Source organism: Drosophila grimshawi, unplaced genomic scaffold (assembly GCF_018153295.1).
Source record: "Drosophila grimshawi isolate 15287-2541.00 unplaced genomic scaffold, ASM1815329v1 contig_1367, whole genome shotgun sequence".
Classification (NCBI taxonomy): Eukaryota; Metazoa; Arthropoda; class Insecta; order Diptera; family Drosophilidae; genus Drosophila; species Drosophila grimshawi.
This window is the reverse complement of record NW_025062889.1, coordinates 13,360,649-13,385,395: the sequence shown is the minus strand read 5'-3', so window position 1 is coordinate 13,385,395 and position 24,747 is coordinate 13,360,649. Positions and strand designations below refer to the sequence as shown.

Below are 24,747 nucleotides of genomic sequence, written 5' to 3'. Positions count from 1 at the left end.
TAGGAAAAGAAGCAACTACATGTAATAGTCGTAAAATACAAGGCTTGAGAAGCTGGTTAAGCCGTGGTATACCATCTAATGTATGTAGTATATGTTAATAGCGTCAGTAAGGCCAACTAAAGCTAAAGATTTATGCAACTGTCGATGGTAGTTAAGATTGAATTGAATGCTCAGACACGAGTTGAGCACAGCATCATTGCCAATTGCTTTAGCCGAATGGGGCAGCGACTGCTGAAATTTCAGGTAAAACCTGCAGCCATTAAGAACGAATGCGGTGCGATGGCTGGAAGATGGTCGACTGCAACTTAAATGATTGGCGGGCAATTTTTTAATAACTTCATTAAGAGTTGCAAAGAGTTGAAATTAAAATGCCCAGTATATCAGTGGGTGCATTAGAAAACTGGTGGCAAAATCCATAGAAAAACCAAGAGATTAGTCAGGAAGTCAGACAGAGAGACAGAGAGTTAGTCAAACCTGCCGCGGGGCTGATTTGCTTGCCTCGCGTGTGGCAAATGGCGGCTACTGAATTCCAGAATACCAGATTCATTTGGTTGCTGCTTCTGATTTAGCTGCTGGCAGTTAGCTGTCAGGTCGCCTCAAAACGGAGTCTGTTATTATTATTTATTATGCTTTCTAGTGCGTTCTTTGCTTGCCTTTGCTGCCCAGCCCCTTTGAAATGCATTGATTTGCTGCACGTTTATGTCGCCTCCTATGTGCGCCATAATTTCAATGCCTTAGCAGCAGTAACAGCAGCTAATTGAGTTGTGTTTTTCCCGCTCTTTTTGTCTGCGGTGCATTCTTCGCTTCAGATCTGTGCAGCAAGTTCGTTGCCTAAGTCTTTTGTTTTTCTGCACCATAGTAAAACAAAAAAAAATGACAAAAAGAAAAAGATGTGTAGTCCCTGTGGACAATATATGCAATATTTTTGCGCTCGACTGCAGCCAAAAAGGAAATGTCATGACACAGCAGAACAATTGCAGTGCTTTGTGGCCCTCTAATACATTGAATACGCTGCGATGCCTTTTCGGCCAGGCAGCGCCCATATTTCATAAACTGCGTGCTGCACAAACACAATAACTTAGGGCCACAATATTTGCATGGCATTATGCACAATCATGACATGAGCCATAGCAACAACAACAACAACAAAAACAACAATAACAGCGACTGCTGTTCATGTTTATGTAAAGCGAACCGCGCCAGACAAAGGCACTGGTAAATCACACTTTGGCAGTTGCTGTCGCTGTCGCTGTCTCTCCTGTTGCCTGTTTGCTGCCGGCAAATGCGGCGTATGCGTAACCCGAGAATGAGATGCCGTTGTTGTTGTTGCTGTCGCTATGTTGCTGCTGTTGCTGACTGAGTGAGTGAGTGATGCGCATGCACGGCAAGAGCAGCGCTCAATAAACAAGCAAAACCGGACAGCCAGTCATCCAGTCAGCTAGTCAGCCAAGCAAACAGCGCCAAGAGCCAAGAGCCCAACCAGTTAACAGTTGAGCGTCTCGCAGTGGTTTCAATTTCAACAGCAGCAGCAGCACACACAGAACAAGTTGTTGTTGCTGTTGTGCGTTGCTGTTGCGTGCAGTTTTGCGGTTTTTTCTTATTTATTTTTTTATTTTTTGCGGGTATCGGAGAGAAGATGCAATGTGTGTTCATTGACTTCTGGGGCTGCCAACTTGCGCAACAAGTTGTTGCTGTCGCTGCTGCTGCCAGGTAATCAATCATTATTTACACACCGGGGAGCAGCAGCAGCCACTTTTGAAAAGTTATGCATTTAAATTGTCAGCAATATGCAAACTGACAAATGATCAGGGCAAAAGTTACTCACTCATTTGGTTCCTGCTGTGACGCTGCACCAGTTGCTCCTCTTCCCCCATCTCTGGTGCCAGATGCAGCAATGCCGACAACCACTTCCGGTGCGCTGCCGTTCAGCTCGTTGAAAGTGAAACTGATATCGTGTGGATCCTTAAACGGCTTCATGTTGCGTGGCAGGCTGCGTTGGCGCAGGCTCAAATTCAGAAATTTTAGATCGCTGGCGGTAAGCGGCTGTAGGGCAGCCGTGGGTGCGGGAACTGGAGTTGTGCGTGCGGGTGGCGGTGGTGCGGTGCGTTGTTGCTTTTGCTTGGGTGGCAAGGCTGGCTTTGGCTCCTCCAGTAGTTCCTCCTCGGACTGCTCAATGATCTCCAGCACCGATGCGGTGCAACTAACTTCTAAATCAGGCTGCGGCTCTAGCTGCATACTATAATACTTGGCAATGTGTTCGGTGGCATCCGCTGGGCTGTAGTGCTTGCCACGAATGAGATCACCCAAATGATCTGCATCGATACCAAACAGAAAGGGATCGTCCAGCACAGTTACCTTGGCATTCCGCTTAGTTGGCTCCTGCTCCTCCTGTTCCTTTAGCTCTTTCTCCTCTTTTGGCTCCTTCTGCTTACTTTCGCCCTTGACGTGAGCACGCAGCGATCTCAGCAGTTTTTTACTGCGGCGCGGTGTAGATTGCGATGTTTCGCATTTGGCGGGAAACAGTGGTCGATTGCTGCTGTTAGCTGCTGCTGTTGTTGTTGTTATTCGCTGCTTACTGGCTGTGGCTTGGGGGATGCTATCGCCCAGATCGATGCCATCGTCCGCATCTTCGCTGGCATCTAATTGCGCTGCGATAAAATCGCAATCGCCAGTGCTAAAGCCAACCGTATCGTAGTCATCGCCCGTTCCCGTCAATTGGCAGTTATTGTTGTTGCTGTTGCTGCTGGCATTGTCATTTTCATGATTAGCCTCGTTGGCGCTGCCGCTAGCCGCCAGCCGCTGAGCAGCCGCCTTGCTATAGAGCTGTCGATAATATTTCTGCTGGTCGCCGTACAAGAAGCAGACGCGCCACCATTGTTTGCATGCCAGCAAATTGGCGGTACGTGGCACCACCGCCGGCTCCAGGCTGCCCGTGGTTGCAGCAGTATTTGTAGTTGCCATCGCTGCTGCTGCTGTTGCTTTAGTTGCTACTGACAGGCTGGCCATGCTGTTGCAGTTTTCTGCTTATTATTATTGTTCTTGGCTTGTAATTATTTTCTGTAGTTCGGGGGCTCTTTTTATGCCCGCTGCTTGTTAACCATTGACATTTTTCTTCTTCTTTTTGTGTGTGTTTAATAAATTTTCATGTTCTTTTTTTTGGTTGCACTGCCTATTATGTATTTGAAATTTTTACTTTTATTTGTATTTTTATGGCTTTCTATTTCGTTTTCAAATTTATTGTCTACATTGTCAAACGCTACACTAATTACCTGGTTACATGGAGCAACATAATTTATTGAGCGCTGTGGCCACTTTCACGGCTGAAAAGGAAATTGAATGCAGCATTGATCGATCGCATGCTGGCTACATACAATTTACTAGACTTTCAAATTTCGAAAGGTTCATTTAGTATGCAAGATACTGTTGTGCAGAACAAGGAACTTGCCAGAAAAACAAAAATCTAACACTTTCAACTCTGCTGTCGCATAAATTTGGAGATCATCAACACGAAGTTGCAGTACACGGAAGCAAGCTTTGAGCAACTGCTGCAGTTGAGCACTTTGAGCTAATCAAATTGACGGAATTTACAGCCGTTTACAGATCGACGGAGTCGCCTAATAATGATTGCTGCCGTTGCTGCTGAGCAAATAGCAAAGCGTACACAGTTACCACTAGATGGGTATGAGGGAATGGGAGTGGGAATTAGTCACGCCTCAAATAAAGATAGCTACTGCTTCTGCTGAAGAACTCTTCACTTCAAATGCTAGCTAAGTGCAGCCAATGCAGTTTGTCTGTTGTGCGGCGATGCCCTTGTCAGATAATAATAACTTCATCCTCATCTTCATCATCATCAGCAACAGCAGCAACAGAAAACATAAGTTGGACTGGCGGCCACTTTGAGTGGTGGCCAAAGCCTTGGCAGCAATTGCAGCTTAGCAACTGTCAGCCAGCTTCGCAAGTGTGTGTTTTTATGTTATGTGTGTGTGTGTGTATGCATTAAGTAGCTTTACGCTTAGTGCTCTCAGCCACGTTCTTACTCTCTGTCTCACTGTCTCTCTTTCTCTCACTCTCTCCCTATCCCTCTCTCTCTCTCTTTCTTTCTCTCTCTCTGTGTGAGCCATCAACCAAGTAAGGCGTTGTCCAAGCGGCTAATGGATCCAGCTTATATTATTGGCATTATCTGGGAGTTATGAGTGCAGCTGCTCAACGTGTGCTTAAGATGCATGTGAATGCGATATAAAATAAGTTTGACATACAGCTGTCCATCAAGCAATGTATAGCAATGTATATAGAGAAGCACATAAAAGGAATTCAGTTATATATAATTACACATTAACGTGGCACAAACTAAACCGATTTAACAAGAAATGTTGTATTGAATTGGAAACTTTTTTATTAATTATGAAATTTGACATTTTGTACCCATTTGACTATCTGGGACATTTTTGTACTCCTCTAGTCTCCATAACATTTGGATGAGACAACTACATGTGACTTAATTGCAACAAACTGAACTCAGAAAATCAAGCAACATACACACTGAGAAAAAAATCAAATTAAATGCCCAAGTGCATACGTGCACATAATTGAATTATAAAGAAAAACAAGGAGGGGAGCAAATGCAATCATAACTGGACGCCGCCTACATAAACAACAAGAGACTGGCATTTGGCTTCCGGTAAAAACAAAAATGAAGAAGATTTCCAGCCAAACAACAATGTTGCATTACAAATATTCAGGTACAAGCAAAGAAAAACCGCAGCACGCGATGTGAATGTGGACGGTGCTATTTGCAGTTAGAACACAAAGATGCCTCCAGTTGAATTTGAAGTTGGAGCAGTCGGAGCAGCTGGAGCGGCGGGTGTGATTAGCTCTGGCAAGCGGCAAGTGGTACAGAAAACCCGTTCAAGGTAACTCTGGCAGTGTGGCACTCTGACAACTGATTCGCCAAAGAAATGCCGCACTTGGCCATCATTCGCATGTGCCACTAAAGTTTAGAGTCAGCTCAAAGCTGCAGCTGGGTTCAATTGCATGTGATTAAAACGCGATCACACAATAATCATAAAAAAAGAAACAACAAAAATTGTGATACTCCCAGGTATACAGCTTCGATGCAATGATATGACTTGAAAGTTGATTTTTAGTTATCTTTAAAGATTAGCAAAAAACCTTTTTACAGCTTATTTCATATAATATTACTCGATATTATACAGCTATAATCTGGCAAATTGTATTTAGAAGAGGAAAGAATTGATATATTAACTGCCTTAAGCCTGATTACTTTTTTATCATTGTGCAATCCAAAATATCCATTTTGTCTATATATTCTGAGTTTAAACGCTGCCCTGAACTAGAATTCAAACAGTTTAGGTTGCATAATTCTGTATATGTATGATATATGTACATACATAGCAGCTTAATTGCTCTGTGCAGAGAGTAGAATTGAAATTATAGGAAAAACAAGTTCCGCAATTAACCATAAGTAGTCTGCGAAGATCTAAATGAGCATCACATTAGGAATGGTAGGCAGCAGCAGCTGAAATAACAATTAAATTAAATAATAACACAAGATATAGGCTATCCGGTATGAAAGTTGGTCCAAGTGTGTTACCATTTTAACGATACAGCTGTTACAACCTAACCAGGCCCAAACCACTAAATGGAGTCGAGTTGCGCGCTACGGCAAGACAAACAAAAACCCAAGAGACTTAAGTTTTTGCCACACAAAGACTTCCGGCGATGCCACAGCCGTAGCTTGGGCTACCGAGGCCGATGCCAAGTTGATGGGAAGCTGTGTGTGCGATCAATAGAGTTGAACGGGGGGATATACTGCAATTACCGTTAGTATTTATTGAAACAGGCACAGACATGTGTAAGCGACGCGATCGGTGTCGCGATAGTCAGCGCATAATTTATCAATAAAATGCGATAGTTTATTGATTATATCGACTTGACCCAATGGCCGACCAACAGCAAACTAATTGATTGAAAGCGATGCCGGTGCTGCTGATGCTGTTGTTTCCCCTCTGGCTGGCAATTGGCAGCAATTTGCATTAGCTTTGACTGGATTTGATTTGCCTGGTTGTTGCAGTTTTAACAAACAGGCCCAAACAGCCCTGCCTGGGCAAAGAAAAGCTAACAGAATCGGACACAAGTCTAGCTAAATCGGCAGCAAGTGTTGTTGTTCCTAATGTTTTTGTTGTTTTTGTCGTTGGTCGTTCTGGCGGCGCTGCCATCAATCAACTAGTTGCAATGGTCTAGCTGCCTTGCCAGTCTACGTTTAATTTACCTTTTACGATGACTACTTTTATTGTTATTATTTTATTTTTGATGGCATTGCAACATTTGTCAAGTTGCTAAGCTGTTAAGGCTAGCGGCGATTTTTCTCTATCTCTCCCCGTTTGAGTGAAAATTGCGTGGAGAATGCAGAGACAGGCAATTAATTTTATCGTTTTTTATGCATACATGTTAACAACAGCAGTTAACGTGCAATTCAGGTAATGCAGGCTAAAAGTCAACTGCTTCGTCTTGGTTTAGTTTTCAACCTCGTATATAATGATGGTAAAGTCAGTTAGCTGCGGCTAAAGGTTAATAATCTCAAACTGTGGCCAACCTTAAGCCGGAAATCTCTAATTCACTACTATCTAGGATATCTTAAAAGTACCTGCAGCATTTGTCCCACGCCTGGGCACGACTTTGAACTAATAACGCCCTTTTGTTTGCTGTACTCTAAATCGCCCACATGCTACATGCTACATGCTGCCATGACAGCCAACGCAAAATGCACAGAAGCCACAAGAAGAAACCCAAAAAAATAAATCTAACCGCAAAGTCGAATTCTTGGTAAGCATGTGAAAGCCGCACTCAAGTATAATTTGAAATTGTGTTATCGGAAAATCTCAGACAATGCCACAAACTTCAAGTTTAGTTATCGGCTTAGGCCAAATAGAAAGCCGCAAACGAAGACGACAACTCATTTAGCTGCGACCTCAGCGGCAGAGAACTGTAAATTGTAAAATTTCATCATTTTCAACATGGATCAAAGTCAAAAGGGGGGCACCGCAGCTGACATATATTCGACATTAGCATACGAATGCCATGAGTACAAACTGCCCCATGAAGTTAATAACAGGCGCTACAATATACGATTTTCCAGTTATAGCTTTACTGTTAGCCAACTGCCACATAACGTCAGGTGGCACAGAAAATAGAATAAGATGTAGCTGCAGACGACCGCGCCCGCTAATGGATTAACTTGTTTGTATATTTTATGTGGCAGCACTATCTTAGCTATTATTTAGATCTGCTCTCTGTAGAAATTCTAATAACACATTTTAGCCTTTAGTGTTTAGTCTCCGAAAAAGCTTCTTAGCTGCCAAACTAGTTTCGGCTTAGACGTCTTAGTCGATTCTAGGCACTTTAATGAGCCATTGTCTAGCATGTTGCTGCTGCTGTCTCATATTTCATTGGGCCAGATAATCATCTAACGCCTCTGCTAATGGCTGCACAGGCCAAGTTGCTCATTAAGCTGTAGCCGCGTGCAAAACGCTTTGTGCTTGGCAAATTGATTGCCTTTTAAATGAATTTGCTGTCATTTGATAGAAATTTAATTGCACAAAACAGACGGCAAATTGGCTGTGGAAAAAGGAAATCAAATCCAAAAAGGTAGTTGTAGGCGTGCTTTTTTTTATTTTTCAAGTTGTTTCTGCTTCAATTAAGAACAAGTCGTGTCTTATCTGAGCGCCGCTGAGCGCCGTACGTGTTGTGTGCCAAATGCAATCAAAACATTTCAACGTTTGGTCCAGTTTACACAACTGAACTGAAATCGACGCAGGCCGATCGCCCAGAGCGATGGCTGTGAACCAGTTGTTATCTATTACGAAGATGATTTGCACACTAACGCAAGCGGACAGTTTGACAGTTACAATTGCAGTCGACATAGATAACGATTTTAATAATGATGTTCGATGATGATAATGATAATAATGATGATGATGATGCTGATGATGATGATGCATGCGCGGTCAGCTTGAGCAATTGATGCAACGGCAACTATAATTTATCATTGAGCTAGATATTTGCGTTTGCGCCCATTCTCAGCAACTAGTTGAAGATCATGGCCATCATTAGCATTCGCCATAAGCTGAAACTTCCTCAGTTAAATAGTCGTAATTTTGCCTAATTAATTTACGAACAACTTTTGGCTCTCTTTATGATTTATGACTAGGTTCTATAATAGAAACGCTACCAAAAAGTAATAAAAAAAAAACAACAACATCGACAACAAAAGCCAAACACAACAGACATAACAATATTTGGCTAATTGCGTGTGCTGGTCAATTAGCGACCAAAAATAGGCATAAAAGCATTTCTGATATGGAAATGATTAATGCGCTTTAATCATTTCAGTTGCCAAAAAACCAAGGGAAAAACAAATATAACAGCGCTGAACATTTTTATGAACATTATTTTTTGCCTGAGGAATACAATCAAAGATGATGCTGATGCTTCTAGAAGGCGCGCTGCTGTTCAACGGTTGTTGACCCACAAGAAACACTCGCACACACACATTTACACCGATTGTATAGCTATGTTAACGCTATGGAGATATAACTGTTAGGTGCTTCGATTGTTGTGTTAATTTTGTGAGGTGTTAGTCATAAATTTAAACGCATTGATGCCAATGATATTGTTTACGCTCTAACAATTTCTTAAGACAAACAACTAAACAGGGGCGGCAATTGAGTTTAAAGAAGTGTCTGCTGCAACAGAGAAAGTCCAAGCCACAATTGGCTGTTGAACATTTGTGGGCAATGCTCGCGCTGCCATAAACAGCAGTTTTGGTTTTAGCCGCCGGCTGCAGCAGCAGCCGCATAATTAAAGTCAAAGCGAAAACATTTTGCAGCCAAAAGAATTTCGTAGTCACAATGCGAATAAGCAACCAATTTTAGTTGCTGCTGCGTTATGATAAAATATGGCCGCAAATTACTGGCCTAGCTGCTTTGGCACTTTCCTCTATCGGCGACGCCTGGCTAAATGGACGCATCTAACCCATATCTTGGCCGATACACCAGTCGACCTTCTTCTCCCGCCCCGCCAATATTACCAGTTCCGCTTGTCAATCAAATAGACACCAAGTGCACCATGTAAGAGGTGCTGCTGTGGTTTGCGTCTGGTTTTAATTAAAAAGTGTATTTTTTTTTGTTTTATGGTAGCGCGCACGAAGAAAATGGTAGCATCCATAGTTGCCAGTTTTAATTAAGGCGTTGCGCCGCCTGCCCGCCATAAGTTGCACTGTCTGCATAGGCAATGAGTCTATACATACTTTTGTTGCAGCTGAGGTCTAGTAATTTAAACACTCTCAAGCGCTTTGGCATTTAGTCCAATAAAAGTCAATTGCCTGGTTGCCAATGGCCAATAGTTATAGCTATAGCTATACATACATTAATTGGCATGTCAGGCAATTAGAAATCACCGATAATTTACGTTATCGCCCACACACGAATCAAGTTTACAGCCGGGTCGCAATGTTACGTTGCGATTCTTGTCAATAAGGTGTACTAGCTCTTAACATGTTTTCCATTGCAACCCACACATACAAACACACACACACACATGTCAATTGGCAATGGCTGTTGGGCTAACAAGCCATTGTTGACACATTGCAGCCATGTTAGCCATGTCATTGCAGTCAGCTTGTGGGAGTTTTGGTAGTACGTAATTGGATCAGGAATTACGCTACTATAGAGAAAGCCGCCGGCAATAATCAAATTATTTGCAACTGCTCAGTGGGCTTATATGGCCGAGCTGCGTGCTTGCTAACTATGTATGTATATAGGTGGTTTTTTTTATGGTACTGTCCAGCTCAATGGCTTATTTGGTTATGACTTCATTTGCAGCAGCAGCAGCAGCAGCCGCGACAGTAGCAACAGTTTGGTGAAAGTGCACTATACGCATCAAAAAAAAAAACATCAAATAGAGTGCGCTAAGATTGCGCATAATGTGCATGGCTTTATGAATGGTTATTAAGTTTATGCTTTGCCTCAAGTTTGTTGCCTAAGTCTTTCGTTTGCGCACATCACATTTCATAATGATCGCTCGATTCTCGGCTCATGATAAAGACAAGACAATAAACAAAAAACAAAAACTCACACTCACACACAAACTCACAGAAAAGTCGTTAAGACAGCCGCACCGACGCCTGTGCTTGGCATTTCAACTCAGTTTCGAATTTCAATTCGACTTTTTTTTGTACATTTTTAATGTAATTTTTTATGGTAATTTTTTTTTTTTTTTTGCTTATTGAGTTTGTGTGTATATCGCAATGTTGACAATGTAGACACCGATCGACGCACCTTTTAACACTTTGCCTCTGGCCTTAACGGCTGGCTTATCCGTATAGCGTCAGCATGCCGCAAGCGGCCTCGTGAACTAGATCAGATATTTATTAACTGTTGCCAAAGGCTTAAACTTTTTGTTGCTTATCCTTGTTGCTGCTTCTCACAACACGCTGCATAGCGTTACGTTTTTTCGATTAGGCGAATTCTCCACTTTATTTTGATTTGTAATCCGTTTAACTGTCGCATTAATTTCAACAACTTGTGAAAATTATGGAACTTTTATTGAACTTTGGCACTCGTCACTCTGTGCAACGGTAAACGACAGATCTGGCGCACGACAAACATGAAGCGTGATCGACCCCGAGACTCGATCCACAATGACAACGCCAATGCGCGCTGGCAACAGGTGCAAACCGTTCGCGTTCGCTGTCGCTCTCAAACTGCGCACTCGCACATGTCGCAAATGTTAAAGCTCTAGCTCGCTCTCAGTGCTGTTAAGTTTGTTTTTTAATTTTTATTGCATGCTTTTAGGCATCACTTAAGTGCACAGCTAACATTGTTTTTGCTTTTCATCTTATCTAGTAAAATGATTGAAGTTGCCTTTATGATAACTATTTGATTTTCGGCATGCCTAATAGCTTAACTTACTATTTTTGCTGTGAAGCTATATACATTTGTTAATACAAAGCACTGAATAATTAAAAGTCAATGCTAATGTTATGTTAACTATCCATCTCAGAAAAAACGAATGATAGATGGCGCCACTGGGTTTTTAGCAAAGCCAAAGAGATGCTTTTTTCAACAGTATAATAATTTTATTTTTTCATCAATAAATACACAAATTATATACATAATTGAGTATTTCGTTGAAAACCTTCTCGTTATAAATACGATCAAATTGAATATAACCAATGTCCACACAGGTCGAAACATAATATTAGCATAATAGCAGTAAAACTTTAAGAGGACTTTTTCAGTTCAACGAATTTGCATTTCGATTCCATGTTATAGCATCCTAAAATAACAGCGAATCGCTTAGCTTCGTTGTAGACCCTGAAATAAACACATATAAAAACATACTGGTCACCCAACAAATAGTGATTGCTGAGAAAATGTCAATTTTTTTGTATAAGTAAAAGTATGCCACAAAGTTCAAGGTTGATAATGGTTGGTCAGCATGTGTCTGTGCCACAAACAGTTTGGCTGGTCGGTCATTAAGTCAGATACGACATTAACGCCTGATGCTTGATGCGGTCTGTGGGTTAATTAGGAGTCAAACAATGCCAACGAGAGCGGAAACGTTTGCTCTTTTTTCCATGCGTTGATGGTTATGATTTATGGGGGTCTGACAGAAAGAGCGTTGCAGCGTGTGAAACCGGCGCCTGGGGGACGAAGACTTACCTAGTGCAGTGTATCTATTGGATAATGAATCGATGATAGTGCAATTGTTAGCTTACCTGTAAAAGGGAAAGAAAATAAAAATCAGATTATAATGGTATTAAATGTGGGCTCAAATGAGTAATTTATGCTTAGTATATGTGATGGGTTTGCTATCACAAAATCAATTTGGCTAATTGCAAACATAATGACCTCGTTTGTCGACACATTTCAACAGACACCAACGAGCAACGAAGAACTCGCAAATGTGCGGATAACTTCTTGACACGCAATCGGTGTGGAGGGAGCGTTTATTAGCCAAATAAAATAACCCCCCAAAGTGTCATCAAATCAATGCAAAGTAGCAGAAATCGAACAGGAAACCCCCAGAAACAGAAAGACAACGACAAAGAAAATGCCAATGGGAAAACCAAAACTTTTGCAACAGCTATTAAAGTACTTTGCCAGAGGCAGGAACGAGGTCTCGAGGCCTCGAATGGCGTATAAACGAAAATGGGCAATTCTGTTGCTCATAAAACGTCGTAATAATGGGAAAAGTTAGCGACCAGGCAGGATGGCAGCCTGGCAGGGCACAGGTGTGTCCTTAGGCATGAAATAGTTCTGCGCAAGTTAACTAATAGATTTTTTCTGTATGAGGGAAATCAATAGGCGTCTCCCCAGGGGAGTGTAACGTTTCGATTTAAAGGCGTTCTCTGTGTGGCTTAGCTATAAGTTGAAATGCTATGGAAATAATAATAATAAAAAATATGGAAACAACATACTTTAAAAAAAACGTAAGTTTTATTATAGAGTCGAAATGGTCGAAAATATATATTGATTTTGAAATTCAAACCTAGTATTGATAAAGTTATAGATACCAATAAACAATCGAATTATTTAAGTGTTTGTGTGTATATTTTAGATGATATTTACATACACAATTTCAATGTTGCAACTTAGAATAGAAATTAGCTAAACAATTTTTCGTTCCCCGTTAAAAAAAAATAATATAAATTGTCAGCTTTGCCAGTGTGCGCCTTAAATAGTTTATTTTATAAACTACAAATTTGGTCAGCTAACACCGAAAAGTATGCATATATTTGATAAACTAATACTTGGCTATCGACTGCACATTAAAAAACTATTGCATATATAGTATTGATATAGTAAACACTCGAGCGTATGCTACAAATTTTTGCAATTGAAAACAGTTTTACCAAGTTGACTCTCAGGCACTCTTAATGCACTTTAGTACAGAATCTAAAATAAACTATTTTTGTTTAAATGTGCTCTGTGCTCTCTATAACGGATACAATGTTCTCAGCTATGTCGCAGAGTTGGGTATAGGTGCGCATATAGAGAGAGTCTCTGTAGTGCTTTTTGGCTCGTAACTTTCTCAGCACATACAATTCTGGCTGATCATATTTTAGTTGCTGCAACCAGGGCTTGGTATCTTCGTTCTCCGAGGAGTAATCCCCTGTTTTTTTCGCTTCCTCGGCGAGTCGTGCATAGAAGCGAGTCAGCTCTGACTTTAGGCAATTCTGCTCCAATGATAGCATTAAGTTCTCCCACTCCTCGATGCCGTTGCCTATGCAGCCTCGCACGTAGATGAAACGAGACCGATCACGCTCGTAATTGTGCTCAAAGTGGACAATGCCGGCAGTATATTTGTAGCAAAGCGGCTCCTGCACATCGATGTACATCCTGAAGAAAATCTCGCGTTTCTCCATATCACTTAAACGCATAATCAGTTCTTTAATGGTCGCCAACCGCAAATCCCATTCCGGTTCGCGTGGCGTCTTCAAAATATTATACAATATCTTCAAGGTCTCCAAATCATCAAAGCGATCGCAATGGTAGCCAGGATTCTTAGCATTGAACAACTCTCGCTCATCAAAGACCCGCTCATAGGGACACAGACGCTCATGTGGCTGTATCAGTGGGGCCAACTCCGCATGGTGTGCCGCTAGATATTTTGTGGCCTGCTCATTTGATTTATTCACAATTATTTGCAAATTCTTATTGAGCTTGTTTAAATACTCTGGATGCGATACGCACTTGCCATGAAGCGTCAGCAGCAGCGAATTGCGACATGTGCCAAATATGTTGGGAAAGATTCGCAGTTCCAAGTGCTGTCTACGCACACATATCTCGCGTGGTTGGAAAAGTGCACGGGTAATGTGCACGTCTCCAGGAAATAGCTTTATTTTTCTATTGTCAAATAGGAATTCATCGTGACATTTGGCACATTCCAGCACTTGCCATTCACAGACGATAATCTTTCTGCCAATGTTTTCCAGTCGCAGCACTTGCTTCACCTGTATTTCGTAGGGTGCGCATTCCAAATTGCACTGCAGATCGATATTGCTGCAGCAGCTGTAGATGTCCGCAATACAAGTCTGGTTGTTGATTTTTAAGCCAACATTAAATGGCTCCATTTTGACCGCAAGCTGTTGCACTTTCTCATTCTTCACCGATTCCAGCTTCTGCTCCTGATAGCTCGATCTAATGGTAGTGCTGCTAATGGAATGCATTGACTTCTTTACCATTAGAGTGATTTCCTCGTTGTGCTCATTGCTGGGCGGATTAAGTGGATTAGCTCCGATAATCTGAAGGTTGTCAACATCCGGATAGAACTCCAAAACTCGGCCAATATCCACGGCCTCATTTTCAATACGCTCATTCAGCACTTTCGAATTTAGCCACTTAGTGGCCTCCCTTGATTTTTGTGATATTAACTCGTTTTTTGAACAGAGGATTTCCTGCCTAGTTGCTTGGGTGAGACCCGAGATTTCAACAGCAGTTCTTTTGTCTTGCTCCGCTTGTGGTAAGGTCTCTTGAATTTCCTGCATACAGATACACTCGTTATGCAGCTCGGGCAGCACGCCGGCTACCTTTTGTTGTAGCTTGACGGGATTCAGACGTGAAGCATAATCCATCAGACGTTGAACGGTGCCCTTATCGCGCTGCTCTACGGTGGCGGGCAAATTGAAGAGCATTTCTTCCGGTCGGCGGCCCGTCTTACGGGTTATTTTGTTCTGCATTTTGACACGATCCCTCAACGTATCCTGCCATTGCTTCAGACGCTTATCCATATCTTCCGAGTCCTTAAATTCTTCACTAACGCAACGTTGCTTCTTTGAAATACTGGCAATGCCAACTTTGCGGTCGAAAATCTCGTTGACAATCGCACCGACCACCCCTCGGCAATCATGCTGAGTCACAGGCTTCAGCTGACCATATTGCCGATATACCACCTCCGAGTTGTCCGACTTATATGAAAATTTATTGGCATTGCTGAGGTCTTCGCCCGGTTGCACTGCTGTTATCAACGATTCATATCGCGTTTTGTTGTTTTCCATTGTGTGTTAAGTTTTGTACGTATAATGTGTTCCCCTGTCTACTAATATTTTTGGTTTTTTTTTTCAGGTATAACATTTCAAGGAGTAACATTTAAGCATGCTCAGAACTTTCGATGACAGACACTATGTTCTCGGCAATGTCGCACAGCTGATCATATGTGTACATGTAGATGGAGTCTCTGAAGTACTTTGATTGTTTCAGCATCTCCTGAGCTTGGCTATTGTCGGAAATTGTATTTACCAGGGACTTGAGCACCTGTTCTGCCAGTAACCAAATCTTCTGTTCCCACAATTCGATGCCGCTGGAGATGAGGCCACGAACATAGATGAATTTCGTTCGTTGCTGTTGCTTTGATTTAGCTGATGCCTCGCTGGGGATTATGGAGGCAGTCCTACCCCGTAGTTGGGACAGCAGCAGTTGCAACTCTTCGAAGAGCTCAATACGCTGAAGCCGATCTGCCGTGGAGCAAACCAATTCAATTAACGTTCTAACGCAATAGTCCCATTTCAAATCACAAATACTATTCGCGCAGCCGCGCTCAAAAAATCGCTTTAGGCCCTCAATATCGCTAGAGCGTTTGCAATGAAAGCCAAAATTGCGTAGATTAAAAATCTCTGAGTCGTCCAGCTCTCTAACGAAGGGACAAAGCGTCCTGGGAGACTTGAAGGGCGTTATTTGACGCATGCCCAGAGATGGTTTTTGGCGACGGTATCGCATCGTTTGGTCCATGTTCTGTTGCAGCAATCGTAGGTACTCCAGTGGGGGTGTGCACCTGCCATGCATATTTAGAGTCAGCGCACAGGGACATCGATAGAAAATGCGCGGTTTTGTGTAAAGATACCAACGCTGCTTCACAATGCCGATCTTGCGAGGACAAAAGAGCACAGAGACCTCGCGTACGCCGCCTGGTGCCAACTGAAAAGGTTTCGCATCGAAGACAAACGCATCGCGCTCCTGGTTGAAGAGCGTGTTATTGTATGCAAAGAAGTCGGCAGAACACCATTTGAAGTTGATAATTTCGCGTCCGTTGTTCTCGATACGCATTATGGTGCGAAGACACCGTTCGTAAGGATTACAAACGAACCTGCGTTCCAATATGGGTGAAAACTCGGGACGATATCTGCGATAGGTGGTGCCATTGATAAGCAGCGCCAGTTGCGATGCAGCAGCCACAAATGCTCTACACTTTACGCATGTGTCACCACACATGATCGAAGTAGCGCCAATTGGCTCCGACAGCTCTATGGGTGTTGAGTCCGTTATTGTGTGACCAGAAATTTGTTCACAAGGTTGCCTGATCCATATATTCCGGCCAATTACCTTGAGTTTACAGTTTTCAGGACAATCGTCCAGTTCTATTTGCTGCATGTTGAACAGCAACTGTTCGGGCTTCCTGCTAGTGGTAAGACACATTTTCCGTTGCAGTATTCGTCGTTTTCGTATCATGTCCTTCCAATATTGTAAACGTTTGTCAACCAGACTCTCAGTAGCACAAGAATTGCAATGACACGAACACTGAGAATCCGATTCTGTATAATGACATTGCTGAAAGATATTATCAACGATGTTATAGATAAAATGATTTCCGGTTTTCATATCCGGAGTCGAAACTTGCATGTTACTCAATTGATCTTCAAGGGAAGCAAACTACGTTTTTAAACAGCTACTTGCAGTCATGGGTGCTAACTAGTTGAATATATTGTAGACATTATATTACCTATTTGTCAGTTGCAAAAATTTGAAATGACAGGAAATAAAATGTTGTGATAACTTATACCTTCTCCAAAAATATATATCAATAAATATACATTTATGTACAAATATATATAATATAAATAATAATTGGATTATTTGACTTATTTAGGTGAATGCATATTAAAATCAGTGAAGTAATATTGCAGAACTGAAATTTGCAGATTGTATTAATTAAAGAATATGGTTGAAGGTCGTATTTACAAATCAATGTGATTTTCTTGGAGTTAGCTATTATAGGTCCTCAAGTGGGCACAACATCAGTACTTTCAATGACGGAAACAACGTTCTCAGCAATATTGCACAGATGCGAATAAGTTTGCATGTAGAGCGCATCTCGAAAGAATTTGGAGTGAATCAATTTCCTGAAAACTGCAGTATGGGCTTTCTCATCAAAATGATCGGCCAGTTCTTCGACGTCCAAATTTGAAGATAGTTTCATTTTGGATCGCGGAATTCCCTCAACGACATCTTCCTCTTCGGCCTCCTCCAGCAGGTGCATATAATAGCGTTGTAACTCTGGTTTGTAGAATGACTCCTCGGTGGTAAAGACAAGATCCTCCCATTCCTCGATGCCATTACAAATGACTCCACGTACAAAAATAAATCTAGTGCGCTGTTTCTGCGTATCCAATTGGCTCAGGTATTCCAAACTGGGAGCAGGTCCAAAGAGCGGTTCCAAAAGAACCATCAAACTGGCAAACATTTCCTCGCGTCGGTCAAAGCTCTCGATGCGCATGATAAGCATCTTGATGGTGTCCAAGCGAAAATCCCAATGGGGCTCCCGTGGTTTTTTAAGCTGCTTGTGCATGCCTTTGAGCACCTCCAGATCATCGAACCTGATGCAGTTGTAGCCCGGATTTAATGAATTGAACAACTCACGCACATCGATGGCCCGGTCGTAGGGGCAACAGGCGGGCGGTGGCTCTATTAGAGGCACAATTTCCGCCAAGTGAGTCGTCAGCTCCTTCATCACAATGATATTCGCTTTGCACATGGCCACGGAATGGAGCTCCTTTAGCCTGGCCATGTACTCCTTGGGTGGGGTGCAGCGTCCGTGGAAGCGCAATTGTAGCGACTCCTGCTTACCACAGAAGATGCGCGGTTCCACCTGCAGACGCCATAGCTCCACGGCCATGCTAACCTTGCGTGGCTGGTACATGACCATCAGATTATAGGATTCACCGCATTTTAGCCGAAAGTTGTCAGTGTCAAAATGAAACTCATTGTCCTGGGCGAGCAGCAGTTTACCGCAATTGTAGTAATATACACCTTGGGTCCAGCTAAAGGACAACATTTGCTTCCCAATGTTTTTTAACTTGAGCACAAGCTTTATGCGTCTTTGAAAGGGATCGCATTTAAATTTAGTGAGCATATCAAGGCATTCAGTGAATCCCTTCTCATATACAATATAGTCCTTGCCATTTACACTGAGTCCCAACTCTGGTGGCTCTGGCACCGACGTCGGTTCCAACTCCGATACTAGTGGCTCTGTCCAGCCTTCGCAATATTGCTCCTCCGAGCACATTTCATCCGAACTGGTCGTGACTGTTACCAGATGCTCCTCTTTAAGCAGCACAGTTCGTTGAATGGGTCTTAGTTGTTCAATGCTTCTGCCTGTTACTTGAAGCTTATCCAGATCGGGAAAGAACTCGATCACCTGGCGTACATCATCGAAGCGCTCACTTATGCGTCCGTCCAGCACATCGGACTTCATCCAGCTATGTTGCAGCTTCCTATTGGCAGCCTCGCTGCCCAGTAGTTCAGTCTGTATTACACTAGGCAATCCAATTATTTCGACATTTTTGACACCGAGCTGCTCCGCTTGCGGCCATGTTTCCTTGATGGGTCCCAGATATGCGCAGCGATTCTCGATCTCCTTCAGCTGACTGACTGGCTTGGTTACTAGATTTTCTGGTTGCAAACGCTCTGCATAGTCCATGATACGCAAGACCGTCTCCTTGTTGCGACTTTCCAATGTGGAGCGGCGATTGAATAGCACCTCCTCCGGACTTTTTCCAGTCTGGATCTCGACGCGTTTCTGCATTCGGCGACGCTTCAGCAGCATTTCGCGCCAGTATTTGAGACGCCTGTCCACGTGCTGCTCAGTTGCATGCTGTGCCATGTTCACCTGGTCTTTTTCACAAGATGAGGACGTTTCCGGAAAGTGTCCCCGACGCTCCGCAAACATCTCGGCCAGTATCTCCTCCACAATGTGTTCGCTGTAGTGCACCATGCTGGCACCAGCTTTGAGCTGTTCCAGCCCATCATTCTTGAAGGATGCCCTTGAAGATGGTGGAATACTGATCAAGTTGATATTTGTGTTGATCAACAATTTACTATCCCGATTGCTTTTCATGATTATAGAATATTGTTGAAAGTATGAATACTTTTCTAGTGCATTGAAAAACTCGAAAATATGTCAGTTCATTTGGTGAATGATGATTTGATTTGAAATTATTTTTATTGTGGAAGTACAAAGCATTGTAAAAGTTTCGAAGCGAATTCGAAGTGAATGATGAATGAAAACTGATTGGCTCAATGAGTCAAAGCGCTCTCAATGGCGGATACAATGTTCTCCGCAGCATCACAGACAAGAGAATACGTGTGTATGTAAAGTGAATCCTTAAAGTATTTGCAGCTGAGCACCCGCTTGAAGACTAACGATTTCACATAATCCTTGTCGTAAGGAAGCTTTTTGGACTTCTCCTTCAGCTCATTCCTGTAGCGCCGCAGCTCAGACTTGAAAAACTTCTCTCCCAAGCCATCGCTAATGTTCTCCCACTCATCAATCGTGCTGCCGACAATGCCTCGAACATAGAGAAAACAGGAACGCTCCCGCTGCATATCCACCTTCTCTTTCGGGAAGACCTCATTTGAATTGCCGCGCATTGTTGATAGCAATTCGACTACGATATTTTGAAGGGATTCACGATGCTCCGCATCGTGCTGGTAAATGCATTGCCGCAGCGTCTCCAGGCGGTAGTCCCAGGGTGGCTGTCGCGGCTTCTTTACCAGCACATAGAGCTCCTTGAGCGTTTCCAGATCCGCATATCGATCGCACTTGAAGCCCGGATTCTGTACGCTGAATAGTTCACGTTCATCCAGGACACGCTGATAAGGACAGCTCAGCGTTGAGCGCTCCACCATTGGCGCGAGCTCAGCATGCATTTGAGTTAGACGCTCATTGATCTGCCGATTGCGTTTGTTAATAACTAAACGCTGATCCAAATCGAGACGATCCCGGTATATAACTGGCTGCGTGCAGACCCCATGGAAGCGTATATGTAAACGACGAACTCCACAGAAGGGAGAGCGTTGCATGACGAGGCACCAGTGTTGTTTCTTAACGCCCACCCTGGATGGCTGGTAGAGCACATCGATGCGTCGCTGATTACCGGGCAGCAGCACAAAGGGCTGTGAGTCGAATACGAATTCCGAGCGGATTGGCGTGTGCTGATGCAGCTCCTTATTCAGTAGACTCATTTGATGCCAGCGTATCTGGATGAACTTATTGCCAATGTTATCCAGCTGCACAATTGTCTTTCGAATGCGTTGCAGTGGATCGCACTGGAGTAACAAGTGCAGATCTCCGCTCAGAACATCGCTGTTTGAGCCAAAGCCGTAGGATATTCCATTTATTAGAATCACATTATTTTCCTCCCATCTGGTTTTCTTCTCGAATTTCTCGACCGGCGGCATCGGCTTAGGTGATTGCGGTGCATCCTCTTTGGCTTCCTCTGTCGTCTCGGACACACACAAAATGAGGTCGTCGCCAAGGCATTGGGTGTCAATAACTGGCACCGCAGGACTTTTAATCAATGTGGTTATCTGTAGCTGATCCAGCTCTGGATAGTGGGACATCACACTCAAGATATTCTCCTCCTGCTGTTCCAGACGTTCACTCAGAACCTCTGAGCGTAGCCATTTAGTCTCGCCCGTTTGCACTGTGTTAGCCAATTCCAGCTGCGTTACCTCTGGCAAGCCCACAAACGCCAAACGCTCTAGCTTCGGTTCCGTTGGATGCAGCTCACGTACTTCGCGGCACAGCTCTGCATTGTGGCGCATCCGTAGCACACCCTTGACCCGGTTCGGAGGAACACCCTTGCTACGCTCAGCAGTATCCAAGAGACGGATAATCATCTGCTTGGCCTGCACATCGATGGTGGCATGGCGATTAAAGAGAACATCCTCGGCACGCTTGCCAGTGCGACGCTCGATGCGCTGCTGTAACACTTTTCGATCCCGGAGCATATTGTTCCAGCATTTCAGACGCGGATCCATGTCATCATTGTCACCATAAGTTTGGGATTTCTGTTGGAAGCTTTGGCATTTACTGCTGCTAATTTTGATATGACACTTGTTGCGGTTATTGATCTCTCCGAAGACATTCTCCACCAATTCTTCTGCCAAAAATATTGGCAAGCCCCCTTTTTCATTGAATAAGCTTTTCTTATCGTTAACAACAAAATTCAAATTCGATTGTTCTGAATTGTGTATTTCTGTATTCCCCATCATCTTGATGCTGTGTTTTTATTCAATATTTTTTATGAGAGAATTGTACTTCAAGCTTTAGTTTCTATTTGCTCGAGTTGAAAGCAATTCGTGTCAAGTCTCTGATAAACTTTTCTAAGATGTAAAATGGGCGCAATTATTCAAAATATTAGTTACTTCTTCAAAGTCCGGTTGTCATGCTGCCAAGTTATATATCCACCTTATATTGACTAACAATAACTGTCATAGCTGTGGAAATTGTTTATGATTCTGCGTTCATTTATGCTGCTTACGTGTTCATTGGCTCTATATTACATCGAATGCTTGTGCCTGAGTTTTTCCTCCAGCAAGTTGCAATTTATGCAACCAAAATTCTGGGGGGATTGTGCTAATTTGCTAACAATCCACAAAGCCAAATTAAATTCATGAGCTCGTGTGACAAGTCATCGTAATTTTCATCAACATACCATGCTCACAACCTTATATTTCTCCTCTCAACCTCCACTCCTATTTCAGACTCAACGACATTGACGTGCCGCCTTCACACAATTCAAAATTGCTTTAGTTTTTGATATGCGTTGTTGTTGTTGTTGTTTTTGTGGTTGTGACTGGCAGGCAACAAAGTGAAAGGAGTCGACGTGGTGGAAAACAAATGAAACTTACCTGCAACAAAAGAAGGGCAAACATAAAGTTGATTTATTGACAACGTATGAAATGTTTTATACAATGTATTGAATGCATATATATTTTATCATTCATTTATAACTTTAAGGACAATTAAGTGCTCAAGCTTATAGTAACCATAAAACAAAAATCTTTAGTCTTTTGTTTTTATTGTGAAAGATAGCCTCTCATTGTGGCCTTTTACAGAAGAAAGCAACAATAGAATCGGAAACTTTTGCCCTCTTACAAAACAAAGCCATATCCATTACCCAGGCAACAGTCAAGCTAGTTCAACCAAAAAGAGTACAAATAAAGTAATTTAGTCCTGGCAAAGCCATCTAACCGCAGCAGAGGAAGCATGGATCGTTGCAAGAGAAGAAGAAGCATAAGAACTGACCGCATTCCCTTGGCCGGAAATGCGCCGCTGGATGGCATTGTTGGCAATTTCAATATGCGCTCATTATTATGGCTCAGCATGGGGATTTTGCTTTGGTGCTCTGTTTTGTTCTCTTTTGGGAGCATGTGTCTCATCTACGTGCCTGGCGAAATGCAATCAAGATATTGTAATTCTGCAATGCATATTGAGAACGTGCAACAGTTACTCGTAGCACTTGCAGCATTCGCACAATGCACATGCAATGCGAAACTTTGGGTTGCACTTAACGGGCCGACGGGCAAAAACAAAACGTAGCCAGCCTGGGGAGCGTGGTAGAGGAACGGCACTTCAACATCGGCATCGACATCGACATCTGCGCTGCTGCACTTGATGCCTCAGCGGTGGCAGATGCAGCAGCAGCAAAAATCTGGCAGAGTTTGCATTTTGATTTCCATTTCGCATGCACTCAAGTAATGCATTTATTATTTACCAGCCATGCAACAGGCAGCGGGTGGCAAGGGGGCAACTTGCGGCTCAGGCAACTCAATTCAATTCAGCAAACTCATGTTGCAGTTGTCAACGATGCAGACGAAGACACTTGTGGAAGAGCTGTTAACCCAGCCTTCAATCCCAGCCCCCCAAACATCTCTACCCACCAACATCTATGTACATCTCGCTGGCTGTTGCGGCTCCAATGTTGAACATGTTCCAAAGCACTTGGTGCTGCTGTCAGGCAGCAAACAGCCAGCAGTCAGCAGCCGTGCAGCCGGCAGCACTTCTCAGACTGTTGGCGCTTCTTGAGTGAAGGCAGCCACTCATACAAATATATTTATTTACACTAACATAAAGCATATGCACTTTGCAATGGGATATGCAATGTTTACGAGGCAAACACTTTATTATGTCAAACTAGTAAATAGTAGAATGAGCTGAATTTAAGCTGTGCTTTCTACAGCGATGAAAAATATTGCTTATTTATTATTTGTTAATTTAGTATATAAATTTTGCTTGTTTAAAAAATATATTACAATCGATCAAACCGAGATACCAAATTTAGCTTAATAAGATCAAAAGGCTTATCTACAACATGTAGTGCTTGGTATTTCGTAAACAATGTTTGAGTAAGTATAGTAAGTATATATAGTTTAACAAACATTTAAATTATATGTTCGTCCAAGTTCAACAGCAATATTTATAAACTAGCCAAGCTAAAGTCAGCAAATTGGATATGTGTTAAAACAAACCTCCCCAGCATCTCCACATAGTAAGGGTATTGCGTGATGCGACTCTAGCCAAAGTCAGCATTCCCAGCTTGTTACTTTATAATAAATGATGTTAGTTTTTTTATGTTGTTCATACATATTCAGCTTTAGATGACAGCCATAATAATCAAAATTTTATTGAATGAATTGCAGAGCTGTAAATTTGCGGCATATACAGAGTTTGTCAGATGCGAGGCCAAATCCATTAAGCAGCCAATCGTAATGGTCCGGCCAATCTCGCCTGTGTGGCCATAAAAGTGCGTTAGACATAACTGCACTTATATTGAACAGTACCGTTAGATAAACGCCCAATGCCTACAAGACAGATCGAGTTCGAGCTCGAATCGAGTAGAGTCTGCTATGAGTTGAGTCTGTTATGAATTTCGATTTAATTGCTGTGCAATTTGTGCAGCCAAACAGCCAGTGGAATGCGCTGTCAAATTGTGGCATTTAATTAAAACATATTGAGTGTGCTTAGTGAAATAGCAATAGTGTAAATTGAAAGACTAGGAGATCTCCTTCGGCAATAATGTGTAAATTATTTACAAAGTGGAATACAGTCTAGATTATGGGTATTTATTTCTGTTAGTTAATAGTCGCTCCTACATTTTAAGAAGACATTTAAATTACATAAAAATATATGAAATTCAATAAGAATATTATGTTACTCCATCAATTGATTGATGTGCGTATACAGTCAGCGAAATCAATGAAATATAGTTTCTCTTTTTCCAAAATAAACCAATCGCTTTTTATAATTTTAAAATAAAACACGAGAATCGAAATGCATAATGGATTGTGCGATAATGATTATGATTATGAATATGCATAGTGGTTGTCTGCCAGTGCATGTTCCATACATGCGTACGAGCTCATAATACTCTCCTTCAGATATTTTCCAGAGCAAAAGTTCACTACATAAGCAGTACAAATACTTGCAAGTTGTTACACTTTTGTTTAATTACCTAACTTCGGCGGATTTGATGATCGCCTTAGGCGGGGCATCCCAATAGTTGGGCGCTGGTGGCACCCACTGGCGCAGCACTTGATAGTTGCCCTCAAGCAGCTGCATGCCCTCGATGACCTCCACATCTGAATCGCCATCGTTATTGGCAGCAGC

The 24,747-nt window shown here is 42.5% G+C and overlaps 4 protein-coding genes across 6 annotated transcripts in view; all 4 read right to left on the bottom strand.

The window, feature by feature from the left end:
* LOC6559222 (protein prickle) overlaps window positions 1-24,747 on the bottom strand; it is a 68,056-nt gene that overhangs the window by 17,158 nt on the left and 26,151 nt on the right. For 2 of the 3 annotated variants that reach the window (XM_032735205.1, XM_001986685.2), the window contains exon 1: window positions 1,826-3,155. The exons of the other annotated variant lie outside the window; for it this stretch is intronic. In XM_032735205.1, coding sequence (XP_032591096.1) covers window positions 1,826-3,006 — 1,181 coding nt within the window. In that variant the 5' untranslated portion in view covers window positions 3,007-3,155. Of the gene's footprint in view, window positions 1-1,825; window positions 3,156-24,747 lie in introns of those variants that run through there. 3 annotated transcript variants of the gene reach the window in all.
* LOC6559579 lies at window positions 12,500-15,160 on the bottom strand. Its single transcript, XM_001986684.2, has one exon. The coding sequence runs from the start codon at window positions 15,077-15,079 to the stop codon at window positions 12,998-13,000; it is 2,082 nt and encodes a 693-aa protein (XP_001986720.1). The 5' UTR covers window positions 15,080-15,160; the 3' UTR covers window positions 12,500-12,997.
* On the bottom strand, window positions 16,971-19,241 carry LOC6560038. Its single transcript, XM_001986682.2, has one exon. It carries the CDS (start codon window positions 19,189-19,191, stop codon window positions 17,077-17,079), a length of 2,115 nt encoding a protein of 704 aa, XP_001986718.1. The 5' UTR covers window positions 19,192-19,241; the 3' UTR covers window positions 16,971-17,076.
* Window positions 19,259-21,365, bottom strand: LOC6560037. Its single transcript, XM_032735207.1, has one exon. It carries the CDS (start codon window positions 21,348-21,350, stop codon window positions 19,371-19,373), a length of 1,980 nt encoding a protein of 659 aa, XP_032591098.1. The 5' UTR covers window positions 21,351-21,365; the 3' UTR covers window positions 19,259-19,370.

Bases quoted from the DNA above. Each gene is read 5' to 3' on its own strand.
- LOC6559579 (XM_001986684.2), bottom strand. From the start codon at position 15,079: ATGGAAAACAACAAAACGCGATATGAATCGTTGATAACAGCAGTGCAA.
- LOC6560038 (XM_001986682.2), bottom strand. From the start codon at position 19,191: ATGAAAAGCAATCGGGATAGTAAATTGTTGATCAACACAAATATCAAC.
- LOC6560037 (XM_032735207.1), bottom strand. From the start codon at position 21,350: ATGATGGGGAATACAGAAATACACAATTCAGAACAATCGAATTTGAAT.